The following is a 25,321-nucleotide window of genomic DNA, read 5'->3' on the forward strand; positions in this document are numbered from 1 at the left end:
TACTCATTAAATTTTGATTTAAAAAATAATCATTGGCTTTAAAAACTTCCAGTAAAAAATGTTGGTTCTTATTTGAATAAAAAGTTTGCATCGCAACATGATACTTTTTTAAGGTTCTGTCTAAAGAATTAAAAATGTGGTCTTTTAGTTTACTTAATAATTCTAAGAATCAGAATTTAAATAAATAAATTAAAAGTTTCTACTTGTTGAAAGCTAAATGAAAAAAATACTAAAGGAATAAATGAGTGTGAATTCTAATTTATATAAATACATAACCTTATTTTTGTGTATCTTTGAAATTTTAAATCACAAAAAACAACACAATTTACAATTTAATATGTCTGAAAAAGTTATTGAATGTTTGCGGTCTGATTACAATATTTGTTTATTTTTAATTTTTAAATTAGTTTGAAATCGAAATGAATGGAGATGTTTTATTCCTTTATGTTTCACCATTTTGTTATATGCATTAAATAAAATTCCTTCTTTTGTATCTTTACAATAATATTTGAGTATAATTTTAAATGCTTTTAAACACCTTTTTACCAAATTGTACTTCTTAAAATTTATTATTTTTAAACTTTTAATTATACTATACAAAATATGATTGGTAAAATTTAAATAATAAAATGGAAGTTTTTATTTTATATATTATATCATAGGATTATCTTCAAGTGGAATTGATTATTTTTTTGGTTGAATTAAAAAAAAAAAAAAAAGGATACATATAAGGCAATTGTATATTTATATTGATCTAAATTAAATTACAATTTTTACAACATTTGAAACGGGTTTGTATTGTTTATAATATATTATTTACATCAATACATTAAATTAATCAGTATTATATACACTGGAAATTAGATAGATTATTAAAGTGATGAATATATATTAATTGATGCATCATCAGATACTGATACCATTTTATCTCCAGTTGAGTTATATTTCACACACCATACTTTGTCTTTATGTTCTTTTAATGTATTTAAACAACTACGGTTGCCTACATCCCAAACTTTAACCGTATTATCAGCACTTCCCGAAACAAAGCTTTTACAATCTGGAGAAAAGTCTACACTCAATACCCATGAACCATGACCAGATACAGTTCCCAATACTTCAGCATGATGAACCGCATAGATTTTCATTTGACCATCATCTGCTCCTGTTAATAAGTACTTTGAATCTGATGAAAAGCATAATGACCGAATTGGCATAGCATGTCCTTCAAGTGTATGAGTAAGTTTGCCAGACAACACATCAAAAACATTAATGATGCCATCTAAAGCACCACAAGCAATGTATTTACCATCCGGACTGTACGCTATGCTTAATGTAAATTTTCCTATTAAAAAAAAAATTATATTAATTATACATTAATCATTTTAAGCCATTAATATACCTCTAGTGTCAAATGTTTGTTCTTGTTTCCCGGTTTCAACGCCAAATAAATTAATTTTGCCACAATGACTACCAGAAATAATGTAGTTATCATCTGGTGAAAATGCAATAGTCCACAATTCGACAGGTCCAATTGAGAATGTTTTTATTTTTTCTCCTGTCGTAGTGTTCCATAACATTAATGTGGAATCTAATGCACTGGATGCAATAATCGATGCATCTGAATTTAGTGCAACAGATATAACACCTAGTGTATGTTCACTAAGAGTTTTGTCCAGATTGAGATTGGTGGTCTTATCATAATTCCATATTTTTACAGTTTCATCAATAGAACCAGTAACTATACAATCGGATGAAAGTTCTTGTACTTCTTCGTCAGACTCGTCACCTTTATCAAAATCGTCTCGATCAATAGTCTTTGTGGTTCGCAATTCACCCCAATCACATGCCCAAATACTATCATCGTGAGCATTACTATGTTTATACGCTAACGTATGCATTTGACAGAACTAAAATTATTTAATTAATTTACAATATGACTTATACAATAATTACATGTATAACATTAAGAAACAATTAAACAGTATAAATGAACACTTGTCAACGAAATAATTTTAACTTGAAAACCGCTATCTCAAATATTGAGTTTTTGTTATAAAAATCGTGATTTTTAAACATTGTAAAGATTGTAAACAGTGTTATTCAAATGAAATATTTTATCAACATAACCTAAAACCAATGAACAATGTCGCCAACTGTAATCTATGTTCAAATCGTGAAGATCATAAATTGTAAGACGGCGTATTAGCTATGCAATTTAGCTACATATATGTCTTGGTGGTTTGAGAACAAGTTCATTTTAATTAATTATTTATTATCACTCTTATAATATAATAATATTATATATTTTATTTTTTTATGAATAACAGAATAGATACAGCGATTAAAATCCAACTATCTTACAATAATATAAAATCGATCAGATTACGTTTCAGTCGTTGGATTAAATTAATTAGAAAAATAAAAAATAATTAAAATGCGTATCTTACCTGAGTAATGGTCCTGATATATTTTATTTATAAATATATTTATATCATACAGCTGTGGTAATAAAATACAATAAATCAATTGATGGTGGATGGAGAAACAAACATATAAGTACATATATTTCAAGATAATTACGATGTACTCTGTTTGCCAAGAGAATGTAGTTACTTCACGCATACAACTATAGCTAAGGAAAGGTGATTTGGACGGTTATGGCAGAGACGCAGCTAGAGTACGATGGGCTTTGATTTTTGTGTAACCACATTTTCTCAGCCAATGGAGCTAAAGAATCAGCGAGTATTAGGTATAGAAATATTTTTTCATAGCTTTTCTACTATCTTTATTATAATCAACATAAATTCAAGAATACATATTACCTGAATAATTTAAAGATTTTAATAAATTACGATAAGTAAATATACAAAAAAAAAAAAAAATAGAGTAAATAATATTTAAGCTTAATACAAATAATAATAAATTGTGTTGAAATATATTATATAAAAATTAGAGTTTAAAACAAAGGGGTAAAACTAAATATTTGCCCCAGATTTCACCTATACATAAAATATTACTTAATTTATACATATTATAGAATAATAATAAAATATTTTAAAGTTTAAAATTTCCATTATTGGAAACATATTTTTTGATGAGTGAATTAGGATTAAGGATATATACATTAAAAATATAGTGTAAGATCATCAAAGATTTATTTCGTTGAGAATAATAATACTATTATATGGTAGTAACTAGTAACCATTACGTTTTTCCTATAAAAAATTTATTCTATAGTTTAGTTTAATTTGACGATAAGACAATAAACATTTAGCAAAGTAAAATTTATCTTTTGGATCACTTGGTTGAGCTTTGGATTACGTGGGTCGTGGGTTGGCTTCAAGACTTATGATAAGCTCTTCATGCTTAACTATTTTACTTAATAATGGTATATTGATCAAGACACAGTTATTTTTTTACTAGACAAAAAAAGTAATTAAGAATTTTTACAAGTGCTTTCTATATATATATATATATATATATATAATATATAATATGTACTGATGTATATATATATATATATACATTGAATAATATATTGTAAACACCGGGTGATCTATTTAACGAAATTCATTAATTTTTTTTTGTAAATTTAAATTTTTGGATCGATAATAAAGAGAAATAAAATAAAATAAAATTTTTAAAACTAATTGATATTATTTCTAACTGAACTTATTGTAACATTTTATATATTTTTAGACAATTTTGAAAAAGTTTTAAATAATAAATTATCCTGCTGTCTAAATATATTGATTCAAAATTGATCTTAAAGGTCGAAATCTGAATAGATTATATTCAAAAAATATAATTACGTTATTCCATTCAGTTTGAAGAAAAAATAAATAAAATCTGTAAATACATGTAGGACAGTGTTAAATATATCATGAGTGCTACGTATAAATTAATCTACTCTTAGAATTGTAGTTCAAGTTCGATGATAATATATCATTGGCCATTCCTTTCAAATTAAAAATAATTAAATAACAATATACTACAATCTTGAACTGGAGTGAGCAAAGTGTTTATTATTTGATCTTTTTACAATTTTATTATCATCTCACCTGTATCCTGAATGGTTATCCATTATTGTAAAATTAACTGAATTTTCTATATTATATTAATATTTAATTATTTTAATAATATATATTTATACTATATTTATATTATATCAACTTTATAAAACAAAATTTAATAATATTTTTCTGTAAATACCGTAAACCAGTAAAAATAGATCAATAGTATCTATAAAATAAGTAGATAATATTTTATAGTAAATCAGCAATGTTATTATAGCAATAGCATATAGTTAAATTTTTAATAATATACAATTCATAACAGCCTAAGTTCCCACGTATAAGTAATGTTTTTAAATTAAAACAAAATAATATAAACATCGTTATATTTATCGTTTAAATAAATAATTTCTTCTAAGTTGGAATTTTAAATATCTATTTCATTTTGAAAACTTAGATTAAAAAAAACAAATGTTTTTATGAATTTCAAACTACAAGGGTTTTTCATTTTTTGTGATTTTAATTAATTTCGTCAACAATTCAAATTCAAATGCATAAAAAAAAAAAAATATTGTGCCTATATATTTTTAATATTTTTTATACAGATATAAGAATTACTTTTGACGAATTTTGTATTACATTTTTAAGAATTTTGACCCAGTGAATAATGTTTTATCAACATTTATAGAAAAAAAACGGAAAATTTGTTTTGCATATTAATTGTTCAAAAGTAGTCGAAATATTTTGAAAACCTTATCTTAAATAGAAAATATTAATATAATTTTTTTTTAAATGTCAAGTATCTACTGTATTCGTATTCGAGTTACATTAAAAAAAAAAAAACAAAATAAATTTTGTCAAAAATTGTTTGTTATTCCTGATTTTAAAAATAAGACCTGAACATTTTTAAGTTTGACGCATTTAAATTACAAACTAAATCCTATTTTATATCCAAAACTATACCCATTTTTAAAATCAAAGCATTTTATCGATGATATATCGTGTATTTAACCGTAAAAAAACACATCTTTGTAAAATCAATACATTTTTCCACTTAAAATCCTACATTAGAGCTAGTTAACAAGATCTAATTATAATATTTTAAAACCTTTTAGAAATAAATTATCACAAATTATTCTTACATAAATGATCTTTCAAGTACTTTTTCTATCCCTATTCAATATTATATGATTTGTTATATAAGTTTTGAACTCAATTAGCTAAAAACCTAAAATATATTGTCTAAACAAATAGCAGTAATAACTAAAATTATAAATGCTTGTATAACTCATATTCATAAAGTCGTTACTCTTCATAAAAAAATCAATAATAACCTTATAGATATAATATAAATAGATCAAAATAATACGCTTAAAATATTACAAATTTGTTTTAAAGATATTAATATTTCAAACAGCTTTTATCTATAATGAATGTTACTACCGCAGTACCACTATCATATAATGTTACAATAGGTAATTGTTATTTGTTTTAAGCACTTATTATTATGTATATATCTTATCAAATTGTGTGTATGAATAAATTTCGGAACTTTTAAATTTGTAATTGCAAATTTGCAAATGATATACGCGCGTATTACATTATTATTTTAAAAACTGTGAAACACACTCAAACAAAATCATATGTACAAACTTAATAATATGTTCTATACGTCTTTAACGATTGATAATAAAAATAGTCATTTTTAAATATTATATAAAAGTACAGTACAGTGAACATACATTGTCACAACGACACATCATACATAGACGTTGTACCTACTTTATGTACATGTGAAATTATGAGGGCGAAAAAAGTACACGCACACACATCTCGTCGCGTGTAAACACACAAATTCGTTATTATCGAGTTTGTCGTCGGCGCCGAAGTGTGACGTCAGGTCGTATTGTTGTGTTTTCATGTGGGTGGATGGGCGGGTCGTAGGTTGCCACCTGTTCAAGAGAACGGTATAGTTGCAGCCCGAACGTTCAGCCGAGAATTCGCCACTTGTTGGATTTTTCTGTGGATCGTGCAATCGTAATCGCAAGTAAGTCTTAGTTTTTTTATTTCATTATAAATATATATATATATATACCTATTACTTTTATTCGATAATATTGGACAATTAAATAAATATAATATGATATAATATAGTAATATATTTTAAATATCAGTAGCAAATTACAACGTGAATATATAAAAAAAAATTTACACAGTAAAAATACTAAAAGAGCAGTTAAGTGAATAATATAAATAATACTTTTCTTAAATAATTTTGGTCTAATTTATTTAGTTTAAAAGCTAAAAATATTCATAGTATAAATAAATTTTGTACAGATGTGTTAATACATAATTTTTTTTATTGAATGCAATTATAAAATTGATTTTTAGTATACAATAAAGATGTTATTTGAAACCTTTTAGATGTTTAATGAATAATTTCTGTATATTAAACTAGTTTTATACAATTTTAGTTTTATATCTTATATGGATTCATTTGAAACTTAAATTAAAAAATACAATTAATCTTATATCCAAAAATATGTACATATGCTTTAGAATATCAGAACTTAGAAGCCAAAACTTCATAATTAATTATTTTTATAATTTATACGTAAATGTCATTGTCGTTTTAATAAACGTAAAATTATGAAAAGTCATTTATGGATATTCTTAAGTTCATTAATAAGTAACTGTTTCTTTATTCCTGGTCTGAGTGATAATAAAATAAAATATAAATTGAGTTTAGAAAATTATCCATTCGTTTTATGAATAATGTAAATTGTTTTTATTAAACGTGCCATTAGTATGTAAAAGTCGTATTAAATGTATTTAAGTTCACAATTGAATAATTTAAATTTATATTATTTTTCTTCATGAAACTAAAATTATATTAATGTATTATTTAATATAAAATACATGCACAGAGCGGTTTTTTCAAGTTTGGCAAGTTATTTTAATATTTAACATAAATGAGTAAATTAATTTCTTCTTGTTTTAGTATTAAAAGTCAAATATACATTTAATGGAGCTGCTCTGTTTAAAAGAATTTTTTTTTTTTTAAATAATTGTTTGCTCCTATTTCGTCTCATTTGAATGTAATATTTCTTTTGTATTTAGATCCTTGAATTCTAGACAGTTTCTCAGCAATAAAGAAATATTGTAAGGATTTTTTTTAGCTCGTATTCTTTCTTTTGACTTTGCCACAATTTTTGTAAAAATCAAATAATATCATTCTAGTCTTTGAAATTAAATATTTTAACTTTATTTACTACTCAGTCAGACTGTCGCATATAATAATGTTAAAAATGATAAAAAATGCCTAAAGGGAGTAGATGTACCATAGCTTTATAAGCGTGTTGTATTACACGTAAATAAAGATACCATTTATAGCCCCTGGGTAGATTAAAGCTACAGTTAATCCTTAGTTGGAACATTGGTGTGATCATTTTTTACGCTGTCCCAGCATAAGGAAAATTTATTAAAATGTTACGTTTAAGATATTCTAACATAAATATATTAATGTTCATATGATAAACAATTTACATAATTATAAAAACAAGACAAGCAAATTATTATGTCTATAATGTATATTGTATATTATATAGTACTATGAATTATAATTGTTATAATAAAAATAAATTTGACAAATAAAACTTTTAATTCAAAGATAATAAATACATTAAAATTTAAAGTTATATACGAGGACATGTCTAGAGAGCAGAATGACTTGGTTTAATTAATTCGTTTTATAAACACGTTATTGCATATTATACTTAATAATTTCACGTGCAAACTTGCCGCATTTATTAATTATTTTTGTTATGAATTTCTGATGTCTTATCCCATATCCCCTGAGGCAAGAGATACATTTCTTTACGTGAGAGGAATTGTAAAAATACGATTTTTTTTTATATAAAATAATTTATGTCTGGATAACTGTGCTGCTACCAGAACACGAGAATTAATTACATTTTGGTGAGCTTTTAATAATCACTGGTAAATCCAAAACCCTACAGTGTAACCGAAATGCTCGCCTGGTATTTTTTTTAAATCAAGTTATTTTGGACTTAATTAAATACACCTGCCCAGTTGAGGTTATTTTTAATCTCAACATTTAAATTATTATTCTCCCCCTTTTCGAAGAACTATATAATTTATATTAAACAGTTTCCTACTGTATATATATTATGCAGAATTCTATAGAGCATATATTTTTTTAACTGATGGAGTAGATATTTTTATCCTTTCTAAAAAGTACATAAACGATTTTATCATTAGAGATAAAAAGCATGTCGTCAGTCGGAAAATCGTTTTCAGTATTAGCATATACAATATACATACATTAACAATATATTTTTCGTTGACTTTTCTTATTGACAAAGTAATTATTATTGTGATAATGTGTTATTTATACTAGAACATTTTGAGATTTTTATTAAAAATAAAAATAAGAATAGAAAAAATATCACTGCCATGACGTATAATATCCGGCTTAAGCTTCTAACCTAATACAAAAAAAACCCATTTTCAAGAGTTAACGTCTCATAAAAGTTGTTTTATATTTTTAATACTGTTTTATATGGCTAAAAATGTTTAGATTTTCTTACCCTGCAAATTATAACAAAATTAAATCACTTAAATAATAGGCGTTGTATATTGTTTTATTTTGTTTAAACAACCAAGGTGATGATTGAAAATTTAAATGTGTCCTTGCACCACAGTAATGTGGTAATATGATACAAAATATTTTTAAAAAAGTTAATAATTAAATAAAAGTGTTTTAAGTTTAGATTAGTGAAGTATAGTGGTAAGGATCCGTCGCAAAATATTGGCCCACAACTTTTTTTTAACTAATTAAGTAATCGTTAAAATTTAATTATTGTAGAAATAGTTCTTAGAAATGTATTCTGCTCTTAAATATGAAATTAAAATGTATCTTGTTACAAAATTCAAAATTCAATAAATGATAATAATCAACAAAATACTAAAAATATTGTTTGATTAAATTATATGAAAAAAAGTTTAATACTTTTTTATATAATTAATGTTAACTGTAAAATTATAATTTAGTATATGTCTTAATTAGTAATTACATCTATTGAGTTCCTATAATCTTATATAAATAGTTTATAGTATTAAAAAATTAAAGAAAACTTAAAATAACATCAAATTTTCAACTGTCAATAATACAATAACCATTATTCATTAATCACAATAATTTTAAGACGTGTCCGTATCAAAGATAAATGTGACTTAAAAAAATAAAAAAGATTAAATAATTGTAGTTTATACAAACAATGTTAAGTAAAAATCTATACAATTTTAAAATAAAAAATGTATGCTTCTCATCGTAGCTATAAATTACCTCCATAAATTTTATAATCAATAATTATTCTGCATAGTTTGTACTTTTTATTATTATGTGATTGATGGTATATAGTTTAATTAGTTAAACACTTAATAGTACAATATGTATCACAGAAAAGTAATTTATATTTTATAAAAGAGTTATAAACAAATTAAAAATAAATAATTGATGCGGCTAGCTCTTCTGTGTATAATTTTGGAGTATTTTAAACAAATGGCTACAATATTTTTATTAATTTATGGCCTGACGCCTTATTTTTTTCCGTGAAAGAAATCTGTTAAGTATAAATCAAATAGGTAAAGGAATTTAATATTTGTTAAACTGATATTAAAAAAGTGTACTTTAAAATAATTTAGAAATGTTGCATTTGTGTATTTAAATGAAATTGTAATATTAATATGTTATTAGATAGGAACACTACAAAAATTTATGTTTATGTATAAAATGTAAATAGTTATAAAATATTAATGATTTATTTACAGTTTTTAATTTTTTCATTAATGTAGAAAAATAAATAAATAATATGTTACATTTTAATGTTCTGAAATAAGATTATATGAAATAATATCATTAATAATAAAACAAAATATTTATCTTATTTTGTATATTTATATAATATAACTCTACTTGAAACATATAGGATCTTAAATAGTGGTTTAATGCTTTTATAGTTAGGTATATACAAATATACACCGGTGATTAATGATAATGGAATAAACGTTTAAGCTATAATCAAAACCATTATAAATATATAAAAATCATTAATTGGAAGGCAGGAAGGGCCACTTCTAATATGTAGAATTAAATAATTAATTATTTTAATGAATAAAATAATTATTTTTTGGGTAACTATATGAACTGTTATAATATTATATACATACAGATATACTGGTTAGTTAGTAAGTAATATGACCTGAAAGGTTTCCAAATCAAAATGAAATTTTTATTAAGTCTCTGATCGGAATTTTGGAAAAATTTTAAAATAAAAGATTTAGATTTATGAATTTTCCTTCTATAGTTCTATGTATATAGCCATATAGGTTATATGTATAACTTGTAAAGGGAAAATGCATCACCGGAATAAGAAAGTTGTTACACCAACAGTGTTAAGCTCTAAGTGCTTATAGATTAAAGTCGAAGGAAAGCACAACAACTGAGATCTTGAGAAATGTTTTATAAGTTTAATAATCTAGGATCTCTACACAAAATGGGTAATTTTATAGAAAATCTTTTTAATTCAATAAATAAAACAACAATAAGAAAACAAATTATGCAGAATAAAGAATGTTTAATGATGTTATATCAATACTTATAATGTTTTAGATATTTGTTATTTGATACAAAACACGAATTTTAAATTACTCAATAGTAATACAATTATATAGTTTTATCTTTAAAAGTTGATTGGAATTCAATAAGTTTTAAACTATTGTCAATATCACTCAGAATTAAGATAATTGAATATAACGGTAAAAATTAGAGTTTGTCGTAAAATGTAGGTACAAACTGAACTATTTTTTGCCTTAAGAAATTTTATATTATACTTAATATAACTATTCTAGGATAATACGGTATAATAAATATTTAAATACCATATGTGTATACAAGTATATAACCTTTATTTGTATCAATATAATATAAACAGGGTGATTCACCAAACATGCTCAATGCTCACTCATATTTTTTCATTTAATAATACAAAATTATTCTTGATTTTGTTGAGTTTTTTATTCTTAAGATTTTTTTTCACTATATAACTTCTTTTTGTTGTGTGGCGATACAAACTTAAGTTAGTAAATTATTCACGTGAATATTTAATTAGAATTTTTTAATTTACTTAAATAAAAATTCAATTGAGTAGTACGTCAGTTATTAAAATTTTTAAACTAAGAAATATTATAGTTCTTAAAAATGGTAAATTTATGTAATTTTGGAGTGTTTCTACTTAAACCATGTTTACAAATTATAAATGAAGATAATATTACTAAAATGTTTAAGTTAACAAGAATTTATTCTAAACTCATTATTATGGTTTAGGACTTTTAGGAGTTTGCATGTTTTTAAATAATCATTAAAAATATAGCTAAGTAATATAGAAATTTGTTTCATAGCAATCGAGTTTAAATTTAATATTTATAGTTGAAACAGTTGCATATTTTTCATATTTGACCATTTTTCATTTATAAGTGCATTTTTGACAATTATATATATTTATATGAATGGGTAAGTTTTTAATTTTTAACTTAAGAAAATATCTATTAGTTCAATTTAATGATCAAGGACCTTGATTCATGGTAATTAGTACTATATTAAAAATATACAAATGTATTCAATTTAAGTTGTTTTTTAAAAAATTAAAAATTTTAGTTTTAAACTAAAATTTAATATAAGATTATAATAGATTTTTAAATAGATTGTTGTATTTTCACAGGACACTCCTTTAGTAGTACAAAACATTACAAGTATTCAAAAATACAGTCTTCAAATGTATTAACAAATTTAAAAAAATCAGATAATTAATAACTCTATGATTAAAAAATAAAAGGAGGTGGATGTTCTTGGTGAATCAAATCACTGTATACAATACCATAAATAGTATTTATTACAAAATATAAAACTAAAATTATAGCTATGTAATATTATGAATTATCTACCTAACAGTCTGTAGTACTGCACTACTTCTAACCTAAATAATATTTATACTATAATATAAAATGATAGCAATATAATATATTATATCGAAATTGTGTGATGGTTAAATTTGTTTCACGTTCAGTGTAAACATGTAAAGTTTACATACATCGTAGACCGTGGTATTTCTGTTAATTCGAATACACGAATTGAGGATTTTAAACTTAAAATTATTGATTTGGTTTAATTCAAACTTTCAAACGGTTTAAAATATAAACGATTCTAGATAATCTGAATGCTAAATCTGCATATAACATTCGGAGAAATGTGTAACTCCTTCCGTGATAGTATTAAAAAATAAATAATAATCATAAAGTATTCTTAAATGGATATTATGGCGTACGTTTATACTTATTACATAGTGTGATTAATGTAATTATGATACTTATTAATTCGAATATTATTAATATTTTTAAAAATATTTTTTTTTCATAATTTAAAATCAATATAAATCAACATTTAATAAAAATTTACTGTACATTTTTAAGGTTTTAACTTAATTGAACAATTTAAATTTCATATTTCAAAGTAGAATATCTATAGGTATACGATTAAAAATTTGAATTCCAAGCAGATGTTTATTAATAATTTATGTATTTGGAATTTAAATGAGGAGAGTGGACTAAGTGGAGTGGTTCAAAACGTTAGTTTTTGGCTTCGTTCATCTAAATTTTAAATACTTACGAGTTATAAGTCATAATTAATTATCTAGATACTCGTTAGAACTACATATTTTATGCACCAAAAAACTCCAAAAATATCTTACTCCAGATTATGAAATTAATATTTCTGTTTGTCCTTAAAAAAGTAATGATGCTATAAAGTAGAAAAAACAATTACAAATACGTCATATACAATACAATTTTTTATACATTTTGTTTTAAGAAAACTTCAAATTATGTAAGAAAAATATTAATATTTTATGAAATAATGAATGTTTTGAGTTAAAATAATAATTCTCTATGTATGAATCCACAGAACAACTTCATCGAATGTTAAAATAAATCTAAATGTCAAACAAATAATAGTATAAACAGTAAATATATTTAATATATATTTTTTGTTTTTCTGTGTCTATGTATAAATAAATAATAAAATGGTAAAACTATTCTCGTCGTATTATTTAAAGAGGAATAAAATTAAGAAAAAAAATTTAGAAACATAATCTTCATTCGTATTCCATGCATGCCTATTGTCTTGCTGTATTAAGTACAGTATATAAAATAAATATATGTATAATACACGACGATGAGCCTAAAGATTATTGACGTATTGTTACCATCAACTTCTCTCCCTCTCAATGGTAGTTGTTTCAACACCAGTTTTTCATTTATTCGGGTGCTCTCCCGCAACAATACAACAGTCCCGTTAAACCCGCGACCCTTTGTATACAACGGTCCCGGCGTTTAGGAGTTTAAAAAGCCTTTCTCATTTATCTCGGCGGGTAATAATAGTGGAAACTGATGTAATGTCACGCTGCGTGTGTAGGCGAGTAGGACAGCGGGTTACCGTGGCAACCAGATTTTCCACTATAAACGCCACTGTAGAATATTATTATTATTATCATTATTATTATTATGACGTTTTAAACTTGATCCCAACGTTGACCATGCACATGTACAAGACAGTATCAAAACAGTTTCAAATCAATTTGAAGATTACGACTTAATGATAGATATTTTGCATTACGTATATATTATATACGTGTATATACCATATAGTGACAATGTCTTGATCTTTTATTTTAATTTACGAATAATCTAGCTGGTAGCAGGTATTTAATAACCATCGAACAGTTATCAATATTACTTATGACCCATCGTCAATTTTTTTTAAATTAATTAAATTTTAATTTTAAAAATTGGTCGGTTGCATAGTCCAATATTACTACCTTCTGGTATTAATTTTGGTATTAACAACTAATATTAATGATCAAATTTACTTATTATTCTCTTATCTGTATAGATTGTAAATAGTTTTAATATATACACTTTAATTTAGTGAATTAATTATGCCTACATGATTATTGTCCGAAATATAAATCAGTAATATGAAACTTTTCATATTTTGTATAAAATAATTCATTATCTAAATCCATAGAATCTTGATATTATTTTCTTGCTTAAATATTTACTGTATTTATTAATTAAATGATATTAAAAGTTCATTAGTCTGCATGTTTACTTTATACAACATGTTATTAGTAAATTTAGTAGTATATTAAGTGTAACAAGAAAAAAAATATTGGATCAAGGCTAGTAGGCTACATCTAGATTTTTTGATAAAAGTATATCTAAAATTTTCTTGTCACTAATTACATCGAATTATATTTATTTTAAACCGTTTTTATAGATACGTTTTGGAATATTTTGTGAGAGGCTAATAGAGTTGGAATAGATATTGAACGAAAATATTGAATTATACGTAAATGACGTAAAAATCGAATACTGACGTGGGAAGACTTATATTATAAACTATTAATAATACTCAGCGATGAAAATTCGATTAAACATGCTTGACAATGAATATTAACATAATAAATATTTAGAAACCGTTTTATAAATTATTATAAATACTTACTTGACTGATTTAAATGTTTCTTCTAAAACAGCTTAAAACAAAATAATATTAAATAAGGATACTATGTTTTGTATTTTTATACTTTTAAGTATTGAAAAACTAAATATTTTAATAAATCATATTTTGTCATCTAGGAATAATTCATTACTCATTAGGTAAATGTATAGCTAAATTGATAGATTTTTTAATGTGCTGTTTATTTTTATTTACTTATGCAGTTATACATTGTTATTGTTTTGTACTAAAATACAACTAAAATATTTAAGGTAGATTGTATATTTTAATTTGGTTTTTAATATATATTTTACTCGTGCGAAGCCAACAGCTAGTCTGGAACGACTGCAGAATATAGACATCAATGTAAATATTAAAATATTAATAAAAGATAAATAAAATACAGGTATTATCGTTAATATTAAATAGATGCGGTGTTCATGTCGTAACAATTATTATATTTTAATTATTTAAACATTTAAATATTATACTTGTTTGATATACTATCACAAAAATACAGATTTTAATTTTGTTTTTGATGAATTCGTATATTAAATATATTTTTATTCACGTAATTTATTGCTGTAATCGTATTATAATACGTTTCTCAATCCTGGTGAAAGGCGATAAAACATCGAATATTTCCCCTATTTATATTTTTAAAAAGCATATATTTTTTACACCGAAAAATAGCGATCTAGGGTTTCGACAATATAAAATATGGCAAGAAATGTATTTTTCGATGAAAAATTGTCAGGTTTTTAAAAGTGCAAAGGAAATATCCGGTTTTGAATTGTTAATTTAGGCAAATGCTTCAGGTTTTCTCGTTAAAAACGATTTATAGGGGTCGCCGCGTTTCTTAGTGTAACACGAGATGGTAACGAAGAGCAAATGATTTATTGAAGGAGGTATGTTATTTTTTAGACATAATTGCGTTATTCAATTATTAAAGTTATATATAGTGAATTTTCTCGTTTGAACGTATTGCAAAATTGTAATATTTAGTCAAGATTTCTTGACAGAAGTGTGTTCTAAAAGTTAATAATATTATATAATAATCATAAAAATGTATTGGATACGATTTTAAAATTGAATTTGGTTTAATATTATATATTCTAACAACCAAACCTTAGATTAAGTTTAATATTGTTTTTCTTAAAGATACGTACGTTTTTAAATATAATTAAAATAAGAGATATTAAAGTGCTATATAATAAATAAACATCATTGATACTTATAAACTTCTACTGTCTACACCAATAATTGCATATATTATACACAATTTAATAAATAATTGTCAACCAAACTATAACATTACACAATATGTTATAACTCAAAAATGAATCATTGTAAATACGTAAAATTTTCACAAAATGTATGTTTAGATTAGCGTTATCTATTTACGATTAAATTTTCAAAATATTTAGAATTTTTTTAAACTATTTATAGACCATTGAAATTTTCGATTTTTTTTCTTGAAATTCCGATAAAAAAAATTTGGCACACCTAAAAATCTTTAAAATTTCATACAAGATTTATCATAAGTTGTTCTTTAAAAAAAAAAATCAAAAATCGTTAGTCATAATTTTTGTTTATAAGCATTAAAAGTTTAAATGTTTACAAAATATGTCAAAATCGTGAAAATTTGCAAGGAATTTTGAAGTTAAAAATTCATAAATTGTTGTGATTTATACCTAAGGTTAAAAAATACAATACAAGGTTCTCCATTACTTTTTCTTCAAATAACTGTAAAAATAATTCTAGCGTCATTGCGTCAATATAGAAAAATTTTATGAACGTACGAAATTTAACTTTTTACGAAATCGTGTAAAATAACGATATATTACAATACATAGGTAATATTGAATTAATATAAAATATCCTACTAATTATACTAGACTGACAAATCATCTCCGTTCAGAATCGTTTTTGGTATACAATGATACATGTCATTGCATTCAAATTTGACCCACTTGTCCACCTCATCAAAATTTGTTAGTTTTCTCCATGTACTTTCAACTTTTTTTCTTGTCCGTGCATCGTAGGATTTCCAAATTTTAGATTTTAATACTTCCCTATTATATCTATTTTTTTTATGAAAATTCCTCCCTTTTTCATCCAAGTATACTTGAAATTAAAATTGTTTGTTACTTTTAATAGTTCATAACAGTTTTTTATTTTACTGTTTACTGATCATATATAAATATAATAGAATCGCTGAAACTTGAATGGAGCTGTCTAACAGTTATTAGATTTTTATTTCGTGACGAAGCTTGACATGATTTAAAATTGAATCTTTAACATTTACTAAATAAAAATTCACTTTGGTATTTTCATTTTTTTTTTATCACTTTTTTCTAAAAGAATATCATAATTTTGTATTTCACTGTTTAAAACTCGAACTCACTATTGATAATTTCAGATACATTTTCATTGTTGTTTTTGGAACTCCACTTTTTTTAATATTATTTTTAAATAAGCTTGTTCAATAATATTAACAATGGCGTTGAAAAAATGCATTTTTTCTCTAGTTTTTTTACACCTTTGTTCATAATTTTATTTTCCATGACCGAAATTTTCTTAGCAACCGATTTTATTTTAGAGCTTTATTTATCATTTTATCAATTGTTTTAGAATAAAAGCTTATGGATGTTTCTATAGTTTTTAATGTTTTTATGGTACTTGAAAGTGTTTCAATTTTTAGTAAGTATAACATTCTATAAATCAATTTTCATAGAGTCAATTAGAATTTTCATTACAGTCTGTAGTATAAGACTCGTCAAATATTTTATTACGAGTATAAATATTTTACAACTTACTATTGCAACGCTCACAATTCCAACAATCTTTTCACTATTATAATTTGCCAGTGTTTTAAGCTTAGTACATTTCGGGTAATGAGTACTAAGTATTATATGTATTATACATTTATACATTGCTTACCGATTCAAACGGGGAAATAATAGTATTAAACTTTTCACATGACATTATCATCAGCGTATAAATAAGATATAAGATAATACTGATAAGAGTAAATATGAAAACACTACACTGTCTATTTAAACTAATGATCGATTACTCGATATAATGATTACTTATATAAAACCTTTGAAATTAATATTATAACTGTAAATTTATTACAATACAATACATTACAATTATTTATAGTTATAATCGAAATTTGAACTTTTAGATTTTAACAAATATAATAAGATAGGTATCCATCAGACATACAACCACGTGTGTCAATCAGCTATTATAATAGAAAACGATATTTTAAGTTTTAACGTATATATATAAGCTGGTCTCATATTCCGAACATGTATATTAAATGAGTAATTTTGTAGTAGGTACCTAATAATATAGTACTAATATGGACTTGATATTAATACTTGGTATAATCATATATATATAAACTATACAGGTAAATAGACATGATAATAAAAATAATCGGTAAGACTATATTAATTTGTTTTTATTTGTCTGTTACCTATTAATAGATGGTTTTAAAAAATTTAAGAGTTTTAAACTTATAAATTTATAATATAACGTTTGAGTACTTTATATTTACAAAACAATACAGGTATTATAAGGGATAGAGTTATATTTTATGAGCAGATGTAATAATAACGATTATAGTAAGCATAGTTTCTTGTTCACTATTATGAGTATTACTACGATTACCTATAGGTTAGTTATCTAACCTTTTATAATTAAATAAAATAACTACCTAAATTAAAATATTGCCTATAGTAATAACAATAAATATATAATAGTATCATTCTTGTTTTTATTGTGTGTAACATAATTATACTAAAATATATTTTTTAATTATTCTAGTTTTGATAAAGAAACTAAACATTTTAAATGCTGTTGTAATATTTAAGAGCTGAATACTTATATTAATATGCTATACATGTACAATAAAATGTGATTAAGAAATACAATGAAACCTTTTAATAGCGGAAACTCTCGGTCACTGAAATTTTGTCCGTTATTCAGAGTGATTTTAGAAATTCATAAAATATAAATTTGTAAAAGAAAAACACATTTTTAAGTTAAACTAAATAATGTAATATGTATGTATAATATTATTATTTATTGAAAATTACTCAAATAATTGTCTGTTTATAATTACACCGTCTCTGTACAATCTCATTGGTAATATAGAAGTGAAAATAATAAGTACTGCTGTTTACCTCTATGGATGAAATAAAATGACTTACATTCTTATCAGCAGACTAAGGTTTTAAAGCGTCAAAAACCGATACTAATTGTCATATTTTTGTCATAACACTCATAACCGACTTTGTCGTAATCTTACTGTCCTATAACAATTTTTTTACTGCAATGACATTATTACGAATATACATACGGATGTGAATACGTTTTGATACAGTAATTTTTTCAATATTTTAAAAATAAAGATTAAAATAGTGTTCATTAGAGGAGGTTTCACTGTATAATTGAAAAGTTCCTGTGTTGATAGAAATCAAAAGCCATTAGCTCCTTTCCTCCTAACACTGCAGTTTATAAACTGTATATTATAATACATTATAGTTTTGTAATTCAAAATATGATTATTAATTAAGATTTAAAAATGTCTTATTTTTGGTTAGAAATTATTATTTTCACTGTGATAATATACATTTAACAAGCATAAAATATATCATCTAGTTTCAGAATTATTAACATTGCGAGTTGTGACAACAAAATCGTGTTACAACTGGCCCCGTATGTACAATATTTTATTCTTAAAAAGTGACATCAATTTTAAAATTAATTTGATTTTCTTTTGTTGTTACGATGTAATTGTATACATTATTATTTGTTTAATAAACTAATGTAAACCACATGTGTTCGGAATGTCGCGGATTATCCAAAGTCCTTATAGAAGTATGGCACAGTATAAATAGTTAATATTTCTGCAATTCTCCGGGCTTTTGTAGAAGTTGGCGTTGAATGTATGTTATTATAAATGGTATATCAGTGGTCTGAGGTACATCAGATAACAATTTTTCGAGAGGGAGAGAAAACTAAACTCTAATTAAAATTAAATGCAAACAGATCAGTGAAGGATTTTTTCCCTATAAAAACCTGTAACACATTGTTAGAAGAAGAATATTTATTATAAATGTGATTTTTGTCTACATCATAAACATTTTTTATGTTTATTTATTTATATTATATTTATAATATATTTAGTATTTTCAATATTATGATTTGATATGGATCTTGTAATTAATAGTAAAGAGAATATTATTTTCTCTTGAATTTTAAAAATAATAGTCTCGCCAATATTAGGCTTACGATCGGGAACTAAAAAAAATTAAATTAAATATTAAAATCATTTTTATATATTATAACAGACAATAATGACAACAATTAAAGAAATCGAATAGTAAAACTAAAATAATAAATTTTTTTTAAACATTTATGAACAAACTAAATGAATTGTTAATATTAATTTATAAAAACGTCAATTAACCACGAGAATCATATTATTTATAATTATTTATCATTATATCAAAATCATTTTTGCGAGGGTTATTAGTTCTCAGTCTTCTATTAATTAAAATACAATATAAATATATATATTTATTTATATTATGTGTTGTAGAATTTGTACCATAAGATATTTTAGAACCTTTCCAATTTTCGTTACATTATAGTTGGCAGAGAAGTGTCAAATCAAAAAAGTCGAATTATTCGACCCTTCTTGTTTCAGCTGTCGTTTCGATTAACACACTTCGCAGCACGAATTTGTAGTTGTCTGAATATCTAGGTCAACTAAGAACTCTTTACCACATTTTTACTATCATGTAAAACCGTAGCTGTTGTGTAATTATTTGAAATAATAATTTCCGTATAGTATTTCTGTAACAAGAATCTGTCCGAAACAAAAATAATTAATAAAAAAAATAATTGGATAAAAGGGCCAAGAAAAAAAAACGGAAAATTAATGATTTTTGACATGTTATATTATTTTAAGTTTTTAGTTTTTTTAATCACAACATACGTTATTTTTTATCTTGAAACAGAATATTTTTATGGAAATGTTGATTTATAAAAATAACATTTTAAACAAGTATATTCATTGCACGATGTAGGTAAATCAATGGTCACTCGAGTTTAAAAGCAAATTCTAATCAGGCAGCACTTTGATTAGGGCGCCTTACGACATGTAGCTGAACAGCTATCAAGAAAGCAGTAATGCCGTTTACCGCGTTGTCTGTACGCATTTTTACTTTTAAAATTTCAGTATCCATTATAATAAATGGTTAATAAATATGATTAAATATGCAAATATTGTACATTTTGTATTATAATATTATTTAATACTATTGTCGTAAAAAATAACCCGAATGTGTTGGAGTAAATAAACACATAACTGTGTTACCTAATTAATTAAAAAAATCCTGCAGTACCTACATAATACAATATTGACTTTTTATTAAGTGTTACTTGTGGTGGATGGAACATAGGTGGTATATTTTCCCTTCTACTTTTAAGTTTTTGGTATTCCTTAAATAGCCAGTCATACACGCAGGAACAAAACATTTGTAAGATGGTATATTTAGTACAATTAAAAATGTTTAAAAGAATAATAAATTGTTAATAGGTATTGTAGATATTGCATATAGTTCAACAATGTGGTACTAATGAATAATCACAAATACATCTACAATGTTCATCAATATGTTAAAATTTTTATTATTTTACAATCGGTATATTATATAATATGAGTATATATAATGCATATTGCATATACTATTATTTTAACATTTTATGTAGATAAGATAATTATCTCCTTATATTCATAAAAAATATATTGAATTTAGCTATTTTTTATAATATACTTTCAAAATCGTGACATTTCAATTTATCAAGTTGGCTGTTTTGGAAGAGATTGGCCGTAAGAGGACATAGATAAGAATGTGTTGTCTCTGTCTTATGAACGTAAAGTAGCAAATATGCGTTCAGTACAATCAATTTTATGCTATTACTAATAGCTTATTAGCATTAATATTAGTCAATTTACCTATTATCAAACTTAAAGGTAATACTATTTATAGAATTTCATAGACTTTTATTTATATTTTAATTTTTAAGCGAGTTATAGTTATATAAAATATTAAGACTTTAAAATGATCGTCACTCACTTTAAAATTAAAATACCAATATAATCTTATGAGATGTTTTAGATAATATTATTACCTTTAAGTCTGATAATAGGTGAATTGGCTCTAATATTAAAGCTAACAGCGTAAAATTGATTCCGTTGAACGTAAATGTTCTCTATTTATTGTTTTATGTTCGTAAGATACAGTAAAGACAATACATGCGAATATGACGTCCTCTTTAATAAAAAAATATTTGAATATTAAAAATATCATTAATATATACATGTTTCTGTACACCTATTACTCGGAAAACAATTAGCTTGGAAATATTTATTATCATCATATCATATATTTTAATACTGGCTGTCTATTAAATTGGAGTTTTAGATTGAAGACAATAATACCAAATCAAATGGACCAAAAATATAAATTTAATGTTATGTAGTAAGAGTAACAATAGAAAATCATCAAAACAACTAACCCTGCTATTCGCCACCGGATGGCAGTTTTCACTAGATGCCCATACCCCTTTTATTCCCATTTCATAGAATGGTGTATAAAGTATAAATAAACAATGAATAATTAGAAAAAAATAGTATATCTTTTTGAACCGATGAAAATAAATTGTCAAACCTACATAATTATAGTATATAAATACATAATGATAAAAATGTTGTTTACATAAAATTATAATCATAATATCATATTGGAATTTATTAATTACTAGTTATTAATATTGTTTTCACTTATCTCACTATATATATATATAAAAAAAAAAATATTCACAAATTTCTGTCCAAAGTTATTGATATATCGATTTGTACACGTAATCACTATTACTCTAGTACTCTAATCAGTGGCGTTATTGATAGAGATTAGAGGGCGCGGGTGCACCTGGTATTGTTTGCTTAGAAGTCCCGAAGTAATACAAAGCTTTTCATTTTTTTTTTTAAATGTATACATTAATTTTAGGAAGATGAATGCGCCCCACCACCTCTCAAACCACCTTATTATATAATGCCTTGATGAAAGGGATTTCCTAGTCCAAATCTTGAAGTTATACCACTGACTAATAATAAACTGTATTTTGTATTATTGACTATTTTTTCATTGTGTCTTTAATGATCACGTTTATGTTTATTTTTAAAATATTTTAAACGATTATTGTTTTTTTTCCAATATCTTTATTACTGAATATATGATAAGTTAAACATGAATTTATCTATAAAAAAAAATGTATTAATTTTTATATTTATCTAGATACATTATTATTTATCTATACCCAACACTGCTAGCACTTAATTAGTTGTACGAATTTTAAGTTAAGATTAACGGAGTAGTGTTGTACAGTGGTACAAAATGTTGGTCTGGGTATTAATTGCATTCATCTAAACTATTAAAAATTTAAAAAATATCGTTTTAAAAATCTTTATATAATTTATTTTATTTATTTTATAAAACTTGTCGAGAAAAAATATTTATTCATTATAAATGAATCATTCAATAAACTAATACTTATTTTTGTTTAATTTCTTTATTGTTTTTAAAATGACTATAAACTGTAGAGTAAAATAAAAATATAATAATTTTTAAATGTATCTGGTTATAAATGTATGTTAAGATTGTATAATATAATCTAAAAAATGTTGTATGATTAAAAAATATCGAATAACGATATATTAAAAAAAAATAAATGCTCTTATTTTAATTTTAATTTTCTATTAGATAGAAATAAATCCATTCTTCTCAATTTGCATCTTGATTAATCTGGATATTGCATTCCTAAACTTATGTTGAGTTCACTGACTTTAAGAAAACCTTCGATACAATTGACTATGGTCTTTTTATAAATACATTAGATAATATTAGTATCGAAAATCCCTTCTTCTCCTAACTGATGTGCTTCCCTTATATCTTAATGGCAATTTGTCTTTATCAATGGAATACTTTTTGATCTCACTATCTCGATACACTGTCCCTCAATAGTCTTAGTCATCTTCTTTTCGTGTTATTTGTTAGTTCGTTATCGGATTGTACTTAATGACCTTATCATTTTATTTCTTGATGATAATAAACTGTACATCAAAACAAACTTTCACACAAACTGCTTTTTACTTCATTCTGACCTTGATACTTTCTGTAATTGGATAAAGCACTAAAGCGCCTTAATTGTACACATTGCATTAAAAAATGTCACATCATGTCATTTTAATATTCCAATAACCAATAAATTAAGTTTATTAAATTAAATGTAATATATGTAGAGCCTAGATCTAACTATATTTTGAGTGTACTCGATAACAAGTAGGTTATTACTGTGGATGTGTTAAATATTATTTATTAAATATATTTAACCATTGTATACCAAAAACAATTCTTCAAACTGATAAAAAATAATTACTGTATATTCGATATTTTTATATCACTACTTATAAGAATAACAAATGTGAAAGCTTGAATTAAATATTTGAAAATCTCAAATGTTTATAAATAGCTAAAAAATAATAATATACATTTTGAAAATTATATCATGACTAGAAAATGATAACATAAATATTTGATAAACGTCAAGCTTTTATATGATATTATGATACTGTTTTAAAAATTAGATACAAAAAACAAAGTTTTATAAATTTTTTTGAAAACCATTAGTTTTCACAATTATTTAAATACGTATAAATTTTCTATTTTTTATTCTCCAATAAACCAATAGAAGCTACCCTAATTTTTTTCTGCCACACAACCTGATGACAAACACGAAAGTAAAAATATAAAAATAAATATCTAATCAAAATCCAAAATTATTTTTAATTTACTATTTGCACTATTGTATACTTATATACTAAATGAATATGGTTCTTATTAGTTGTAGATTCAATTGTTTATAGTTTTATAATATTTTAATTTTAATGGAACATTTTAGTGATTTAATAGCGAAGTAATTTACTTGTTAATAGTAAAGGGTCAGCATTAGTGACAGGGGGTGAGTCGTGGGCAGTATAGTTTATCCATTGCAATGTCGGGATTATGGAAATCGTCAGGATAATAATATGAATTAAAATATTATATGGATTTGAGTATAATACGATCAATAAATATAATTTATTTATTAATTTCATTATTGGTACGACTGATGTAGGTATATAATTTAACTGACAATATGGAATAAATATTTGTAGCCATTTGAACTTTAAAAAAAGTTATAAAATATCGTTATAATTTTTGAACTTAAAACAACTAAGAGATAGTAAACAAGTAACAATATCATTCGTTAAGATAATTGAGAAAAAAGAGGTTGTTAGATACATAAAAAGGGAAATTATATGATAAGCACTTCTAGAAAAAAGGGCATAATGAAGCATATTTATATAATTTGAATTTGTCAAATTCGTTTCATCGTCTGCATTCATAAAAAAAAACACACAACTGAAATAATGTAAATTACATGATAAAAAAAAGTACATTAATTCGTAAAATTATTTATTAATTACCACGTACAGCATACGTTCTTATCTATCATCATAATACAAATATTTTGTATTACT

General features: G+C 23.9%; 2 protein-coding genes across 2 annotated transcripts in view; one reads left to right on the forward strand and one right to left on the reverse strand.

Moving 5' to 3' along the window:
• Window positions 1-726: 726 nt before the first annotated feature.
• LOC132932380 (superkiller complex protein 8) lies at window positions 727-2,083 on the reverse strand. The gene is made up of 2 exons (XM_060998738.1): window positions 1,403-2,083; window positions 727-1,345 (listed from the first exon to the last, which is right to left on the reverse strand). Exons 1-2 carry the CDS (start codon window positions 1,899-1,901, stop codon window positions 873-875), a joined length of 972 nt encoding a protein of 323 aa, XP_060854721.1. The 5' UTR covers window positions 1,902-2,083; the 3' UTR covers window positions 727-872.
• Window positions 2,084-5,910: 3,827 nt separating this feature from the next.
• Window positions 5,911-25,321, forward strand: part of LOC132917606 (protein dimmed-like) — a 50,811-nt gene continuing 31,400 nt past the window's right edge. The window contains exon 1 of the mRNA XM_060978424.1: window positions 5,911-6,063. The gene's annotated coding sequence lies outside the window, so the exon portion shown is untranslated. The remainder of the gene's footprint in view (window positions 6,064-25,321) is intronic.

This window comes from Rhopalosiphum padi, chromosome 1 (genome assembly GCF_020882245.1).
Source record: "Rhopalosiphum padi isolate XX-2018 chromosome 1, ASM2088224v1, whole genome shotgun sequence".
NCBI lineage: Eukaryota > Metazoa > Arthropoda > Insecta > Hemiptera > Aphididae > Rhopalosiphum > Rhopalosiphum padi.